This window comes from Nanorana parkeri, unplaced genomic scaffold (genome assembly GCF_000935625.1).
Source record: "Nanorana parkeri isolate BGI_ZX_2015 unplaced genomic scaffold, ASM93562v1 scaffold16, whole genome shotgun sequence".
NCBI lineage: Eukaryota > Metazoa > Chordata > Amphibia > Anura > Dicroglossidae > Nanorana > Nanorana parkeri.
This window is the reverse complement of record NW_017306284.1, coordinates 3,691,068-3,708,400: the sequence shown is the minus strand read 5'-3', so window position 1 is coordinate 3,708,400 and position 17,333 is coordinate 3,691,068. Positions and strand designations below refer to the sequence as shown.

The 17,333-nt window shown below is 40.7% G+C and overlaps 1 protein-coding gene across 1 annotated transcript in view; it reads right to left on the bottom strand.

Annotated features, from left to right (window-relative positions):
* Positions 1-17,333, bottom strand: part of RIMS2 (regulating synaptic membrane exocytosis 2) — a 532,133-nt gene that overhangs the window by 5,419 nt on the left and 509,381 nt on the right. The window contains exons 30-31 of the mRNA XM_018559015.1: positions 1,468-1,609; positions 875-987 (exon numbers count right to left, since the gene is read on the bottom strand). Of these exons, the coding sequence (XP_018414517.1) occupies positions 875-987; positions 1,468-1,609 (255 nt within the window). The remainder of the gene's footprint in view (positions 1-874; positions 988-1,467; positions 1,610-17,333) is intronic.

Here is a 17,333-nt window from a genome sequence, read left to right as displayed (position 1 = left end):
ATATATATATATATATGTAATTTTGAATAAAACATTTTAAATAATGATAAATCTGCAGCCTTTATTAAGAGACTGCTTGGAGATCCTGCCAGTTCAGGTGCTTCCAGTTATAGGGTGACAGCGCATTAAAGGAGAACTATGGTGTTAAGGCTTTTCCCCATAGTTCTCCTTAGGGTAATGGGAGGACACAAACTAGCGTCCTCCCGTCACCCTAGGCTCAGTATACCGCGAGCTGTAGCTCGTGGTATACTGAGACGCCGCAACTGAAGCGGATCCCGACAATTATGCCATGATCCGCCCAGCTGCGTGACTGACAGCTGGCTCTGCCTATCTAGAGGCAGAGCCAGCTGTACCCGCCCCCTCCCCCGTCCGTTCCGCCAGTCAGCGCTGGTGGATCGGAGTGGGGAGGGGGGAATCCAGCCCCTCCCCTGTCACGGCAGAGAGCCGTGACAGGATCGAGAGGTGAGCAAACGTCGGTATGTGTTCGCTCACCTCCCGATCTACTGAGCCGACCTGTGACAGTCTCATTGTCGCAGGTCGGCTAGAACTATGAGGTGAGTGAAAAGCACTCACCTCGTAGTTCTCGTTTAAATTACCCCCCTTCCTTCAGCACAACTGCTGGTGCAAACTCTCCTGGCTGGGCAGCTTCTTCTCCATTCATTCCTATACATAGGGTATGTGTTATGTGCCTAAATGATAGACAGTCTCTCCAAAGGAATGAAAGCAGTTTCAGTGCATCTGTGAGTTAAAATACTAAAACCACAGTTATCCTTTACCTAATTTTCAACATTTACATAATAATGTTTCATTTGCAAAACAAATAATTGACACAGCATAATTCCATTATTGACTGGCAAAGACAGCAATGACATACCCATTGAAGGAGTTGCTAAGGTCTGTCGTCCAACCAACTGTGCAGGACCTAATCCATCCAAGAAGTCACTGAATTGGCTGTCAGAACCCAACCGAACTCCAGGAAATATTAAGCTTCAGGAGAGATATAAAATAGGTATTAAAATTATTAAGAAGAGCTGAATACAATAATAGGAACACTGCACATTTAGATTTTTTAAAAATTCAAACACATTTGTTATAATAGTATATAAATAATTATTATAATTATATTTTTATAATAATTATATACAAAATATCAGTAGAAGTATAAGAAGTGGAATTCAGAAATGTCTCTTACAACAAAGATTCTAAAATGTTCTCATGATAATTTAAAGTGTGTTATTTTAGCAAATAATTAAAAGTGCTACCCGAAGTCTCTCATGGACCTCCTGGCATTGTCATATTTAAGGCCTGTGTTGACGGATATTTGGTTGCGCCAGATGGATTTTGCATTCCCATACAAGTCAATAGAAATTTTAAAAAAATGCTTCTAGAATAGAATTTCTATTATTGTTGGATACATACACAACTTCCAACGCTTCTTATAAATTAATTACTTATATCTTTACTTACTTTCCCTCAGAGCTGTAACTGTTCATACTCCCATCGTTAGACTCCCGACTTGCTTGTCTGGTCATCCAATTTCTCATCTCTACTGCTAGTCCAGTTTCTGTACTTCGTTGGATCGTGCTTTTCAATTTTTTACCTCCAACTTCTGAAAAATATTTAAAAAAACACATGTGATTAGATTGGAACACTCCAAAATATAGGCAGATTCCTTTAAACTGTGTTACATCTACCCCTACCTACCACTCCTGAGACAGACATGGGGTTGAGCCTAGATCAAAGTTGTGCAGAGAATAGCATAAAGGTACCCAGAGACAAAGACTGGGCCCTGGACTTAATAATGATGGTTATATCAGTGGGGACAGAAGACACTCCAGCTAATCATTCTCAATGTAATAAATTACTATTCAAACTGTGACTGTGGTTTAAGCAATCACACCTTTATTTTATAAACTTATAGGTGGAGCCTATTTGGTTACGTTTGGCAGCGCTCTCAGTTTTGCTTTCTCCATTTTATACACTCAGTAAAGTTTTTCAAAGCATACATATAGTACAAACCATATGAAAAACACAAGAAGCATTTGTCTTCTTTCTATGTATGACATCCTGCCACTTTTTTTTAATAAGCAAAACAGACATTTATCAAGTACAATGTAACACAAAGAAAAAGATATTATAATATAATCAATTTTCATAATAAAAGAAGAACTTTGCGAAGAACAAATAATACTATAAGAAATGTAATAGCATGTGATTTTCGATGATCTTCTACCTCTTTTCTCTAGAAAGCAAAAAACATTTGAAATCTGCTGTTAACACATGGAAAACAGTTAGCAATGGCTGCTGACTAGGGGTCTAGAGAGCTTCTTTGTCAGCACAATGCCCTAATAATCCCTGCCCCAGTAGACATGCCTTCATATACCATGGTTTCCCTAAGAGAAGCTTAATCATGGACAACCGGAGCTGTCAATCAGGGAATTAGGCACAGACAACTACTTCAATGAGGAGTAGAGCAATGTGTCCTTAGACAGCTGCCACAAGAGATATGGGGAATATCTAGGTGCTTACAGTGCTTGAGGTCACAATAATAGTGAAAGTATATATGACTTGTGTGCTTGAGGTTTTTTCAGATATAGTAGGTAATGGCTAAAACTCTTGTCAGATATTATTGCTGTTTTTGTATTTGCTGGGTAGATTCACTCTCTCTATTTGTTCTAGCAATCATATTAACCGGGGCTGAGCAAGATGGAAAATACAACATTTGACAGTTGTTTACATTAAAAACAAAAAGGAAAACACCATTCTTGACCCCCTATTAAAAATTCTAGTCCCCTGGCATTCTCGGATTTCAAGTCTTTGACTGACATGGACTAAGTGTGCAGATAAGAAAGCCAGAGTGAAGTCACAGTTCCTGATCTGCATACTTGTTCTAGATCAGTGACTCAGAAAGCAATGAAGACACTGATCAGCAATGTCACAAGTCAGCCAGGGACAGATTTACCTTTACGCAGAATAGGCTTGTGCCTATAGGCGAGGGAGGGAAAGAGACAGCTTATCCCAGTGCAGTCATTGGCTACACAATTTTTTTTACATCAACAGCAGAAATACAGTCATGACATCTATGATTATTAATACAGTCACCATATTCTAAACCATGAGGTGATCTTATTCTTGCAGGGTCGGGAGGAGTTCTTTTGGCCCTAAAGGCTGTGTGCCTACAGGTTCCAATTATTAAAATTCAGACGTGAGCCATGACAGCCTTTCTAATTCCCCAATACAGGTTTCCTTTACAAGGAACAACTACACAAACCTAAACAAGGGGGGTAGTTGTGGAGCAAAGAAGGCCACTGGAACTGTCCCTGCAACAAAGAGACAATTGGGAGCACTAGAGATTATTAAATATGTATTTTTAAGCAAAATGAATCAAAATCTGCAGTTTATATCTGCAATGCACGTTTCCCAATTGGCTATACTTTCCGAAAAGCCACATGAGGAAGCGAGAGGAAATCCCTCCAAAGTAAGGGAAATCCAAGGTCACCAGAACTAGTGTCCCCATTGGAAGATTTCATATCTATTCCTGTTCTGATTTTCCTTTATTGATATTGGTCACCAGGACCAAAAGAGAAGGTGAATGTCCCTTCACAGGTGTTCTAATCGCTTTCCACTCAATACAAAACTAAAAAAAAGTTTTGGCTTCAGTTGCACTTGAAATCCTGTTGTGAGCTGACAACACACAGCTTTTTTTTGTGGACTGAGTGGTGTCAGCTCTGCCCAGTTACTTTTGACAAACTACTCAATCACTCTTGCTTTCAGATCTCTGCAACATAAAGGCTAATCATTCTGTAGTCCAAGACAACACAAGACGGCTCTGAATGTCCAACATAATTGACAGGTTTGTTTGCCCTTATCAAACAGATATCAAAATGCTTCAATTGGTATATTAAACAGGTCAAAATGAAGCAAATAAGAGAAGTTCATTGTTAGGGTATATGTACCCTATAAGTGGACACTTCAAGAGTGCAGGTAAAATCAAACACATGCATTCTAGTGGGTGCAGGGGCACACAAGGCTGAATGCCAAGCTGAGCATCACTATAAAGGCCAAACCCCAACCACATAGCCCTCTTCATTACCAACCCAAGCCTTGCCAAGTAACATCTGCTATAAGGAAGATCACCACTAGTAGCATACTTCCTAAACACTGAGTTACCAAATGGTAATAAAGCCATTAGAATCAGAATATGATGCCATATTCTAATAATGAACGTAATAAAATGTTCCAGGATTAGACCAATTCTAACAGAATAATGTGTTTGTGTGCTTTGTGCAAATGATAAAAGAACAGAACATAATCTGTCACACATTGTCACTATGATGTGCTTCTATGTGAGACATTATGCAGAACACAGCATAAACCTCTGAAAATGGTATAATCACCCAGTAACCCAGAATAATGGCCTGAAAACCACAATGAGCCTGAGAAGTGAATGTCTGTAATAGCACATCACTCTCAGTAGTAAGAAAATGGTTCATGACCTTTCAGTAAGAACGATCATTCTCATTCATGTGTTCATTTTTATAAGTTGTGCATAGAAAGCAAACTAGAAAGAAAAACATGGAGCTAAATTGTTTACACAGAATTGTGTCATAATGGGCCCAGATCCCCCATTATAACCTGGCCATCAACATATAGAGCAAAAAAAAAGAGGAGCAGAAATACTGGTTAGGGCAAATATCGGTTGTTCTGTTAGAATTGACCAGTCAGTTGCCCTGCTTGTAGTCTAATCCTCTCCTCATGATCCCCCTCACATAATCTATTTGTTGGCATTTGGTTATGGGACCAGAACCAAAGGGAGATAGAAGCAGCGGTTTCTGCAGGATAGATATGTTTTTCTAGTCCTCTTCTATCAACTATTTATTTGGTGGAGCAGGAGGTTTAGGTTAGAAGAGTGTATTTAAAGTTAACCTGAAACAAATTGGGGTCGATTAAAAGTAGGCATATATTGAAAAAAATGTATAAAGCAGAACAAATCTCAACATTTCATGTAAAACCCTGCCCCTCTTTTTCCTTCCAAGCCCCCCTATTGGTTCTTTAAAATGAGGGTTGGGTTCACTGACCAACTGGAGGGCTTTAGGAGGTCAGAGGAGGCAGGGCCAAAGCCAACTTTTGAAGAAGTCAAGAATTTTAGGCAGCCTCTGTCTAAGGGTCTACTGATCACTTAAAGTGACGCTAAACTACAATAGTTTGTATACACCCTTCCTTCAGGATGGATTTTGTTCTCCATGGTCACTGTGTGTGTTGTAGAACAGCCACCGCTCCAAGATCGCTTCTGTGATGGACTACAGTCTTATGTTTAGTTTACCAATTTGTATTTAGATTGTAGTCCATCACAGGAGCTTAGAGTGGTTACTTTACAACGCACACATGGACCATGGGGAACAAAAGCAGCCCCCCTCCAGAAGGAAGGACAATGGACTGCCGCTTACAGATGTGGCTGCTGTCACCTTATCATTTGCTTGAATAGGTACAGCGGCCACATCTGAACGGGGACACCTGGGATTCTTGCCGCAGGAATCCGTAGGTTCTTGCCACAGGAATCTCAGAAGACTCCTTGTGGATGGGGCCTTCTTCTGTACTAAAACCAGGCAGGAGAAGTGAACAATCTAGGACAAAATAGATGATTTGGAAATATTCTTCAATTCACTTCACTTTCCAGCTATGTTGTCCTAGATTGTTCACTTCTCCTGCCTTCTCCAAACTCTTCACCCTTTTGTGAATAACCCTGTTAATCTTATCTCTTAATTATCTTGTGTTCTATTTCAAAAAGCCAATTTAAAGGACAATTTCTGGGTTTAGCCAAATGTTTTTGGTATATAAATTCTTACAGGTCCCATGCATTGCAGGACTGTATCCATTGCCCTATACCTTGTACTGGAGGGTGTCCCTATTGCTCATATGAGAAAGTTGGGAGGTATGGATACAGCTCACTGTCTGGTATACATTCTAGTCTCAGCTTGGGAGGAAATAATCTATGTGCTACATGGACAATAAGTGTGCAGAGACAGATTTTCCCAGCACAAAAGCTGCTACAGATACAGCTCACAGGGTTACACAAACACGGGACAACATTTCTTTTAACTGATAAAAGACATCTAAGATAATTGACTAAAAGGAAGTCAATACACTGCAGGCTTTACTTTGCTCATTGTGTGCCAGATGATACAAAGCACCTATTGTCTCGTATGGTCAATGTCCAGCGTCACACCAGGCCGCACACCTCATTATAAGGGGATGAGCTAAATATGTGACCACAAAGTCTATAGAAAGATGCTTTGTCAGTGACAGTGTAACTAATAAACCAGGTCAATGCTATGATTGTATATTTCCTATATTTTTATTAAGCACCAACATCTTACAGAACACATTCATGAGTACAGGAAACCATTCATATCAGTTCCTGCCAACATTACAGCGGAATGTCACGCACACTGTAGGGACAATTTGGAAAGCTGCCTACCAGCATGTATTTGGGTTGAGGAAGAACACTGACAATACAAATAATTCAAGCAAAGATAACTTTTTTTCATATTTTCTTCCTGTGAAAGTGTGCAGTGTGTGAAATATGAGGATCCTATGACAGGTACAGGGAGTACTGACTACACTTCAATAGGTGACAGTTAGTACATGATGGTACTATATGGGGGAGAATGGTGATAAATGAGGAGATCATCACTGCACAATGACATTGCAGGGGGTAACCATGACTGCACAATGACACCACATGGAGTAATGGTGACGGCACAATGACACTGGATGGGGTAAAGGTGACTGCACAATGACACTGGATGGGGTAAAGGTGACTGCACAATGGCACTGCATGGGGTAACAGTGATTGCACAATGACACTGCAGGGGATAAAGGTGACTGCACAATGACACTGGATGGGGTAAAGGTGACTGCACAATGGCACTGAATGGGGTAATGGTGACTGCACAATGGCACTGCAGAGGGTAAAGATGACTGTACAATGGCACTGAATGGGGTAATGGTAACTGCACAATGGCACTGCAGGGGGTGACAGTAATTACACAATGACACTGCAGGGGGCAATAGTCACTTCACAAGCACACTACAAGGGGTGGAGGTGACTGCATAATTACATTGCAGGGGGTAAAGGTGACTGCACAATTATACTGCAGGAGGTGATGGTAAATACACAATTAAACTGCAGGGGGTTAAGGTGAATGTACAATGACACTGCAGGGGGTAAGAGTAACTGCACAATGACACTGCAGGGGGGAACACACTGCACAATGACACTGCAGGGGGAGACGGTGACTGCACAATTACATTTCATGGGGTAACAGTGACTGCACAATGACACTGCAAGGGGTACAAATGACTGCAAAACAACACTGCAGGGGGTAAAGATGACTGTACAATGGCCCTGAATGGGGTAATGGTGACTGCACAATGGCACTGTAGGGGGTAAAGGTGACTACGCAATGGCACTGCAGGGGGAGACAGTAATTACACAATGACACTGCAGGGGGTAAAGATGACTACGCAATGGCACTGCAGGGGGTGACAGTAATTACACAATGACACTGCAGGAGGCAATAGTCACTTCACAAGCACACTGCAAGGGGTGGAGGTGACAGCATAATGACATTGCAGGGGGTAAAGGTGACTGCACAATGATACTGCAGGAGGTGATGGTAAATACACAATTAAACTGCAGGGGGTTAAGGTGAATGTACAATGACACTGCAGGGGGTAAGAGTAACTGCACAATGACACTGCAGGGGGGAACAGTCACTGCGGAATGACACTGCAAGGGGAGACGGTAACTGCACAATGACATTACATGGGCTAACAGTGACTGCACAATGACACTGCAGGGGGGAACAGTCACTGCGGAATGACACTGCAAGGGGAGACGGTAACTGCACAATGACATTACATGGGCTAACAGTGACTGCACAATGACTTTGCAAGGGGTACAAATGACTGCAAAATAACACTGCAGGGGGTAATGGTGACTGCACGACACTGCAGGGGGTGACAGTGACAACACAATGACACTGCATGGGGTCACAATGACTGCACAATGACACTGCAAGAGGTAAAAGTTACTGTACAATTACATTGTATGGGGTGACAGAACAATAACAATGCAGTAGGTATCATTGACTATGGCACTTTGTTATCGAATATATTATTTATTTTAACAGCTATTCCTAAATAACATAAGTATTTATCAAATGTTTTTAAACACTAATGCATAAATGTGCAAAGATTTCTAGAGACTATCTGAACTGAAATTAGCAACATTTCCACTGTCATTCTGTTAGTTATAAATGGCAATGAAGAATAAGAACTCTCTGCTAAATAAGACCATTGGTCTAGAACACATCTAATGTAATTGTTGTGTTTTGGGTTTTAATGTTAATGGCACTTCCTGTAATTATTCCTTACAAGTAATCTAGGCAGTTTATAGAGCCAAGACACTGCAATCATTCAGTCACTATTAATAAATCAACACAGGAAAAACTACACACTTTAATGGCAGTCAAGACTCGCTCGAAGTAGGAAATACCAAAGCATAGGGGACAAAGAGGAGGCCCATATTATATTTATAAGAAGGTTTATAACTTAGAAACTCTTTTAGGCTGGGCGGCTAATTAAGTTTCAATAAATATATTCATCTACTTTTTTATCTTAAATCAGAATTTCACAAGATCAGATGGGTACGTATATAGTACTGGTGCTGGCCTTGGACGCCTCATTTTAATCCTCTGTTACACATCGTATAGTCTATTGGTGGGACTGTGGATGGTAATATCATGCGGTAACACAATTAATCCTTCATTTTGTAATGAAAACATCCTATGCCTTGACAGATATTTGTGAATGCCCTATGGTGGGCATATTGATATATTTTTATGTACCTGTAGTATCGAAGTTTACTGTAGCAGCTGAAAAGTCCCTAAAAAAGTGTTTGGTTTATTTAGTTATATTTGTATCTGGGATGTGTGTTGACTTAATGAGCTGGTCCATGCTCACATCTACTATGGTCAGTCAAACCTACATATGAAAGTCAGTGCTCTTTTAGCGGGGCATGGCTTCTGGTACCACAGAGAAAAACTAATATTATCAGCTCATTCCCCAAGCCTGCCTGTCTGTGCCATCAGAGTATGGGTATTATTATTTATCTGTGTGCTGTCAGTCTGCACACGTCAATCTATTTTGTGGATATTATAAGCATATCTCTCCTTCAATAAATATGATCTCTATGCTCTATCTACTTTGAAAAGACCTGCCACAGAAATTAACAAATATATTTAATAAGATTTTTTTTAAATACCACATTTAAATGAATTTGATGACAGCAATACCTAATTATCTAGATCTTGGATCTGCTCTATATTCTACATTGCTATCAGAACTGATCAGACTCTGTGTCTCGTGCACATCTATATTTGATATTGTAGATAATGACCTCATTTGGAATGATGGTGACTGTGCACATTACAGAAAGGACAATGAGCTGAAAACAGCAAGAAGCTGCCCAGGATTTATATATCTTTCTATATCCCATCTAAACCATTAAATATGAGAAAGAGCCAGTTCTGCAGCGGCTGAAGGTTCTGTTCCATTAGCACAATGCAGTATATGCTGATTCCAAACATCTATTATGGACAGAGCTGCCAGTGGCCATTCAGGTCCTTATTATAGGAGCCAAAAGTAAAATAGCAATCTTTTAATGTTAGCCAGAAAATATTATAAATGTGCTTAATTCAAATGATTGGCTTCAATAACAACTCGTAAGCCAGAACCAAAGACTCTCACCTGCAAGTACTGCCATTCAGTAACAAATCAAAAGATTGAATTAAATAAAATTTGAGAAGCATTCTAAACTTTTAATTTTTTTTTTTCTTCTGTGTAGCCCTCTGATATAGTTTCACTAAGACTAGAGGCCCATCTTCTACAATGCATGGCCTAATCCCAGCACAACTATCTGTTCACCCTCTTTTAAAATTATGAAGTATGGAGGCTGCAGGACATTACAAGCCTCCTTCTGAAATTGCCAGATGCCTGGCTGTGTCTTTCAGGCACAGTTCTAGAAAAAGCATGCTGTAAATGAGCATTAGAAAAGTGTCAAAACTAGTTATCTTTATACTTGTTCTGGGACAGCTACTGAAGTCAGAACATACAATGACAGCCAGGGAACTAGCATTGAACCAGGGAACCTCTGTGTCTCTGTGTGGAGGCGGCCATCTCCATAGAGGCAGGTTTTGCTTACTCATGTTAGAGCTCTCGCAGCTTCCCAGGCACCAAGGACTGCGGCTGTTATGTGAGTAATGGAAGTGGCAAGTGCTGCTGCGCTTTGTATCGCTGAGCCGGTCACAAGGAGATCTTTGTGATCTCTCCACCGGCTCAGTGACTAAAAACAGGTTTAAGGGGTTGTGGGTTTGTGTTTTCGGGGTTGCACTCAATGTGCGCACATCTATGTTTGGAACCTTGCTGCAGCACTTAGCAGTTAAAAATTAATTAAAAGAAGAGCAGAATTGTTACTGTATCTGCAACCTGACTGCATTACAGTAACAAATCATATGGATTCAGTTGGGCTTTAATTGTTTGGCATAGGTAGGTCATTTCAGGCCCTCCAGCATGAACCACTCCACATAAGACACAATACTACGATCTTGGGCTTCTCTTCAACTTTTTTGATTTAAATCACCTGCGTTCATTGAGGAAAGAGGATGTTCAGCGTATTTTGCACCATATGCAGTGGTCATGTTGAAGGGTTTAGAGTCCCCCTGACTCTAAACCCTTCAACATGACCACTGCATAAGGTGGTCTATGCAGTCTATAAGTATTAGGCTAAGAAGAGTAACATATTTAGGTTTTAAAGTGAGATAAAGTATTTGGCCTGCAAGCTATCAAACCCAAACAAGCACACCAATCTTAATAGGCTACAAACAAAAGTATACAAATATTTTATATAGGTATGTTATAATACCATACAACTGTTATTTTTAGCTGAAAGTAAAGTGTTTAGGAAGTTGTGGTAAAACTCAACAGAATTGCTTGCCAACCTCACATTTATGGGTCAACACACCAGTTCCAGAGCGACAAGGGATCCCAGCCCACACCAATCCCAAATACTGTATGCATACACATATATTTTTATTGTCTATATTTATTTTTATATTATATTATTAATATATCATATTTGCAATTTTTAGAAATAAAAATGTTAATTAAATAGTAAGATAATATTTTTCTCACATGTAGGGTGCTGTAAATGTGTAAAAATTATCCAGTGATGGGCACAAATCGGCACGATGCATCATATGCTTTGGGCAGAAGTGTACCCCTTTGCCCAACCTAGTTTTTTATTTTATAAAACAACATAGCAGTTTAGGGCTTTTATATAAAAGCGCACTTTTTCTTAGATATGTGACAAAATTGGATTTATTATATCAGATATTCACAGGGTAAGTGGTCATGTGTAATGAGTAGGGAAAAAGAGCCAGACAAAAAAAGTGGCCAGAAATGGGTAAAATGTTAGTAAAATTATTTTAAAAAATTACTTTATTTTATGATGTTCTTTCTATACTTTCCCTTAAAAACTTGAATTATACCAGAATAAGATGGTAAAAATTATTACAAACCTTATAAGCATAAAGCAAAACAAATCTTTATAACTGATTGACATCTAAACAGATTTTGTTTTATTATTGTTGTCTGTCTCAGAATATCACAAAAATGACTGCTTTAAACATCGCCAGAAATGCTGATATCTCCGACATCTTAAACTTTTCATTTCAAACTTCCACGAACTGGCTGACCCCTTTGCTTGCAATTAAGACTGCCACAAGTGTTCTGTGACTTCCTACCATAAAACAAAGCTAAAGATGTTCACACAACATACATGTAAAATATTAATAATGATAATACTCCCAACCCAAACTAAAGCCAGTTATACAGAGACGATATATAGAATATAGTCTGTGTTTACCATGAAGGGCCCTACGCACCAGCTATTTCAGTTTAGGTGGATGATGAAGGGCTGTACCAGCTTTCTATTAATCTTTGGAGACAAGCAGGCTGATTTACTAAGAGGAACTTCTTTACCCTAGCCTAGGCTTATATTTAATAACCACCCAGCTTTAAAGTAATAAAAAGTAATGACCCCCTAAACCTGTCTCAGTATTTGAAAGGAACACATAATAAGGTGAACATTGCTCTTCAATGAGCAGTTTGTAAGATGACCACATTCAGAATTCTGTGTATTTTCTCTTACTGTATGTGAAATTGAAGTAGACACATAGATCAGATATTCAGCTTGTCTAGGTCTGACCATACGGTTGATCAGATGGAATTATCACCACCAGCGTAGGTCAATATTGATGTTCTTTCTTACTGATCAGTCATGCTAACTCCAACATAATACACCACGAAGACTTAGCTACTCCCATATTATTTGCAAAAATACAAATAATTACATAAAACAGAGCATGTTTTCTTTCATATGTCACAAAATCACAGGCTCTAAAAAAATTGACCACAAATTGTGATTAAAATTATTTTAAAGATTGCTTTATCTTATGATGTTCTTTCTCCACTTTCCCTTGAAAAAGTAATTATACCAGGATTATGGTAGCAAAAATGATTACAAACCTTTTCAGCATAAAGTTAAAAAAAATACTTAAAAATGATTAAAATCTAAACAGATTTTGTTTTATAATCGGTGTCGGTCTCAGAATATTGCAAAAATTAGCGCAGAACATCTACCAAAATACTTTAAACATTGGCAAAAATGTCGATGTCAACTCTGAAACATGAAACTTCTTATTTTAAGCTTTCATGAACGGGCACCTTTGCTTGCAATTTAAACCTAAGGCATCCATACACCGGTGCTGATAAACAGTCATGTTAACACCGACATACTACACCACAAGGACTTATCTACTCCTGTAATATTTACATCCTATTTGTCCATATTTGCTAAAACATGATATTATATCACCGCTTAGTTGTCAGCATAGCAACAGTGCTTCTAAAAATGTTCTCCACTATATATCCAGTGCAGCATATTATCATTATAACATATGAATCAGCAAAATGATCCAGAGCCTACACTGTGTGAATCAGCCAAAACATTATTAATAATAATCTTACAAATGCCACTAATTATTCCTATGTCAGTTCTGTGAATTTAGAACATGAAAGGAAAAGATAATAGGCAGATAAAATGTATACAGTGTAAAATAAAATTGATGGTTTAACAAAAAAACCCCAACTCATTTTTGAATTTAAAGATGAGCACTATGCATGAATGCTACTGAAACGTACATGGCAGCCTTGCCACTGGTGCATTTAACACATGGATGGAGTCCTGCACTGTACGGCATGCCATCTATGCAGAGTTCAGTTCTTTCAGAACACAATAAATAAAGATGCTTCATGACAGCTGATGATGTAATGACATCTGGTGCTGATGCAGAGTGATCCAAATTCAGGATGATCAGCAGAAGTAGCAGAGTTTTAATATTCTCAATTGGATTTAGGAACAGCAGAGGTCTCACCCAAGTCACTCAAATCTACGAACCCACAGTGTTTGATTTTTGTAAATATTTGTTGCATTGATGTATGAATATTTTATAACTAGTGACAGAACAATGCTCCCGACGGACTGCTGTTATCTGGTCATAAAATTATATGTAATAGAAGAACTGGCTCAGCATCAGCAGGTTAATTGCAATCAGAGGCTCCTATATGCCGCATTTAGCCTGTGACTATACATTGTAAGCACTGTCACAGCCATTTCCAAGGACATGTTGAAGCACACACAGGGCAACTGACCTTTTTAGTTGTCATATTGGAATGCAACAGTTTGATTGCAATCAGTGGCTCCTATATGCCGCATTTAGCCTGTGCCATTTCACTGATAGTATACCAACTATATGTTTGACTATACAGTGTTAGCACCCTGTTACAGCCATTTCAAGGGACATGTTACAGCAGAAGCAGGGCAACTCTCCTTTTTTAGTTGTCGTATTGGAATGCAGCAGGTTGATTGCAATCAGAGGCTCCTATATGCCGCATTTAGCCTGTGCCTAAACATTGTAAGCACTGTCACAGCCATTTCAAGGGACATGTTACAGGAGAAGCAGGGCAACTCTCCTTTTTTAGTTGTCGTATTGGAATGCAACAGGTTAATTGTAATCAGAGGCTCCTATATGCCGCATTTAGCCCGTGCCTAAACATTGTTAGTATACTAACTATATGTATGACTATACACTGTTAGCACCCTGTCACAGCCATTTCCAGGGACATGTCAAAGCAGAAGCAAGGACTGCCCTTTTAGTTGTCGTATTGTATTGCAGCAGGCTAAACTGCAGTAAAAGATTAACTAATGTACAAAATATTTTTGCTGCCAATTCTGATACTAGATATTGATACATTATTGATATTGATACAAGTCCTTAGATATAAACAACAAACATTTTATGTGATATTAAAAAGGATAAACTAAATATTATTATGAAGGTAGATCGTACTGAAAATTAGAGGCATCAGGGGAGAAACATTTTAAAAGGACAAATAACTAAAACCTGGGGTCCATGAAAATGAAAGACGGGTGAAAATTTAGTATGAGCAGTTTCGGATGGATAGCCATTCAAATAGAAAATCCTGGACTGCAGGGCCAGTTCTAGATATTGAAGATTTGTCCCTGGAAATGTCCCCGTTTTTAGTTTTCCCTCCTTATACAATAAAATCCCTCTTCTTTATGCAAGCTTAATTCCTTTCATTTTTTTCTAGGTTGTCTAGTGAATTTTATACACAGCAATTCTTTATGATTGTAGTGAGTTTTTTTTTTTAGAAGAACCCAGTTCAGGGGACATGGCAAAAAGGGAAGTGTAGAGTCACTATGTCCCTGAAAAGGTTCAGCTGCTCACCTTCATCCTCCTCCGGTGAGTTCATACACGGGAAGTATCCGGCTAGTGCTTCGAAGGAAGCAGACAGGCTGCTGCGGCTCTGGGATCGCTGGATGCGGAGCCCTGCTGCCCTCTCCCGCTGTTGCCTCTGCTCCCTGCCCATCTTGGATGAGCCCCTGTACAAGATCCGAGGCGTCTTGGCGGATGACTGAGGTGCTCAGCAGGTAGAAAGTCCCGGATCTGCGGATCCCCTGCTCTCCGTCCAACAGCCTGCTGCCAATCCCTGACGCTCCCTTTAGCATCCGCTGCGTCCTGGGCATTCACCTTGCCAGCAATCCACTTACACTGATCCCTGCTCTCGGCACAGCTGGTACACTTCGGTCTCTAGCTGCTAGCTTCAGTCAGAGGAAACAGCCAGTGCTGTGCTTGTGTGTGTGTGCCAGATGAAGATCAGAAGAGATGCTCAGGATCAGATCACCTATATAGAATGCCAGTGTGCCTACAGATGCGCTGTACTTGGCATTACCCCCTTGTGCGGCTGCTTCTCCTCTATAGACACATGCTTTACCTCCAGCTAATGCGTCTGGCTTGCTGCGTTCAGCTCCTGTCTCTTCTCCTCCTCCCTGGCACCAATCAGCTACCAGCACTGAGCCAGCCATGCACTACACTGATTCCCCCCCTCCCTTTTCTCCTTTAAACTGACTTCCTGTTGGTCCCCGGCTCCAGCAACAAGTCTCTGTGTGCCTGGAAATGAGATGCCGAGTCCTTTCCAGTTACCAGGAGCCCTGCTGCTGATACTGAGACACCAGAGAGACACAAGGTACATGGCGTGATGATGCTGCACAAACAAGCCTCAGTCATGAACATTTCCCAGCTCGTGTTTGCTGCAGCCACTCCGAGGGCTAAATGACGGGCATAACGGTCTGCTGCCTAGAAGAACGGATGTATTTTCAATATTTGGCTGCACAAAATGCACTTTTTTTTTGGATGGACAACCAGTGAGAATTATTACAGACACAAATACATTATTACAGACAATGAAACGTGTTACAAACACATAATTGTAACAACATTAAGTTTATTCTGCATTTATTTTGCCTTCCCTGGTCCCCCCCCCCCCCCCTTTTTTATCAGCATACTGATGACATTTCTGTTTTCATTATATAACTTATTATAGACTCATGATCACTGGGTCTCTGTGCTTCTCCCTGGCCAGCCTTTCTCTTTCTCTCTTTCTCCCTGGCCAGCCTTTCTCAACCAGGGGTGCCTTCTAGCTTACACAGGGGTGCCTTGAAATTTTCACATCGTCATGCCTCCAACGAGAAGAATGTTCCTGATGTAAAGAAGGGGGATTCTAATGTGAATAGGGGCTTCTAGTGTGAGAGGGGCTCTTAATAAGAAGGTTGGCTCTTGATGTAAAGGGGAACTCTGATGCAGAGGCATCCCGAAGCGCGGTGACACCTAGTGCGGGTACCGGGTGACACCCTGCACATCATTTTTTTATATTTACGGTTTTACATTTTAGACTGAGGTGCTCCGGGATTTTGCATAACTTTAAAGGGCGCCGTGACTGAAAAACGGTTGAGAAACGCTGTTCTATGCAATGCAGGAAGGTCATGGCTGTGGGAGGGGCTGGCAGGGTGCTGTACATAGCTTCCTGAAAACATCACAGTACTCCTCTCAAGAGCCCCCAAATCTGATGCAAGTAGTGCGTTGGCTCTTAGGAGGAGTTATGCAAATATCAAAATACCTTGATGGGTGGATGTCAGTCTGCAGGAGTGGCTGTTCCTAGTCAGGGTGTATGTGCATCCAGACTGCTCTAGGTAACACCCACATGATGCTGAGTCTCCATGATCAAAAGAACTGAAATCCAGTTAATTAAAAGTAGCAGGTCAGGGACAGTAAGGCTGGGAAGGAAGGAGCTAGATGATGCTGAATAACCTCCTACCAGGAAAGTAGGCGGGTTCTCTCTTACGCATACAATTTGCACTGAAATCAGAGTAAGCAATTGAAGTACAAGAAAGGAGTGTGTGCAACTGTGCAAGACTGGAGCTAAGGCTGGCGTTCAGTTTCAGGGCTCTCACACCATATGCAGTGCGTTCCAGCATGATTCGCTGTTGGAACACACTGTATCACATAGTAAACTCCCCCCTGCGTTCTGGGGCAGGATGGGGTGTGGCGGTGCATTGAAGTCAACAGCAGAACGTGCGACACATCAATGCCTGCGGTTCGGTCCAGTGTGATCAGAAAAAATGCTGCATGCACTATTTTTTCAGATCGCACTGGACCGGAACGCAGATATTGATGTGCCTGTGTTCTGATGCGGCCGATCGCACTGCGGGCGGGGGGCATGGCTGCGGTGCCATTGACTTCAACGCACTTCCACGCTCCCTCCCGCCCCAGAACACAGGGAGCTGGCCG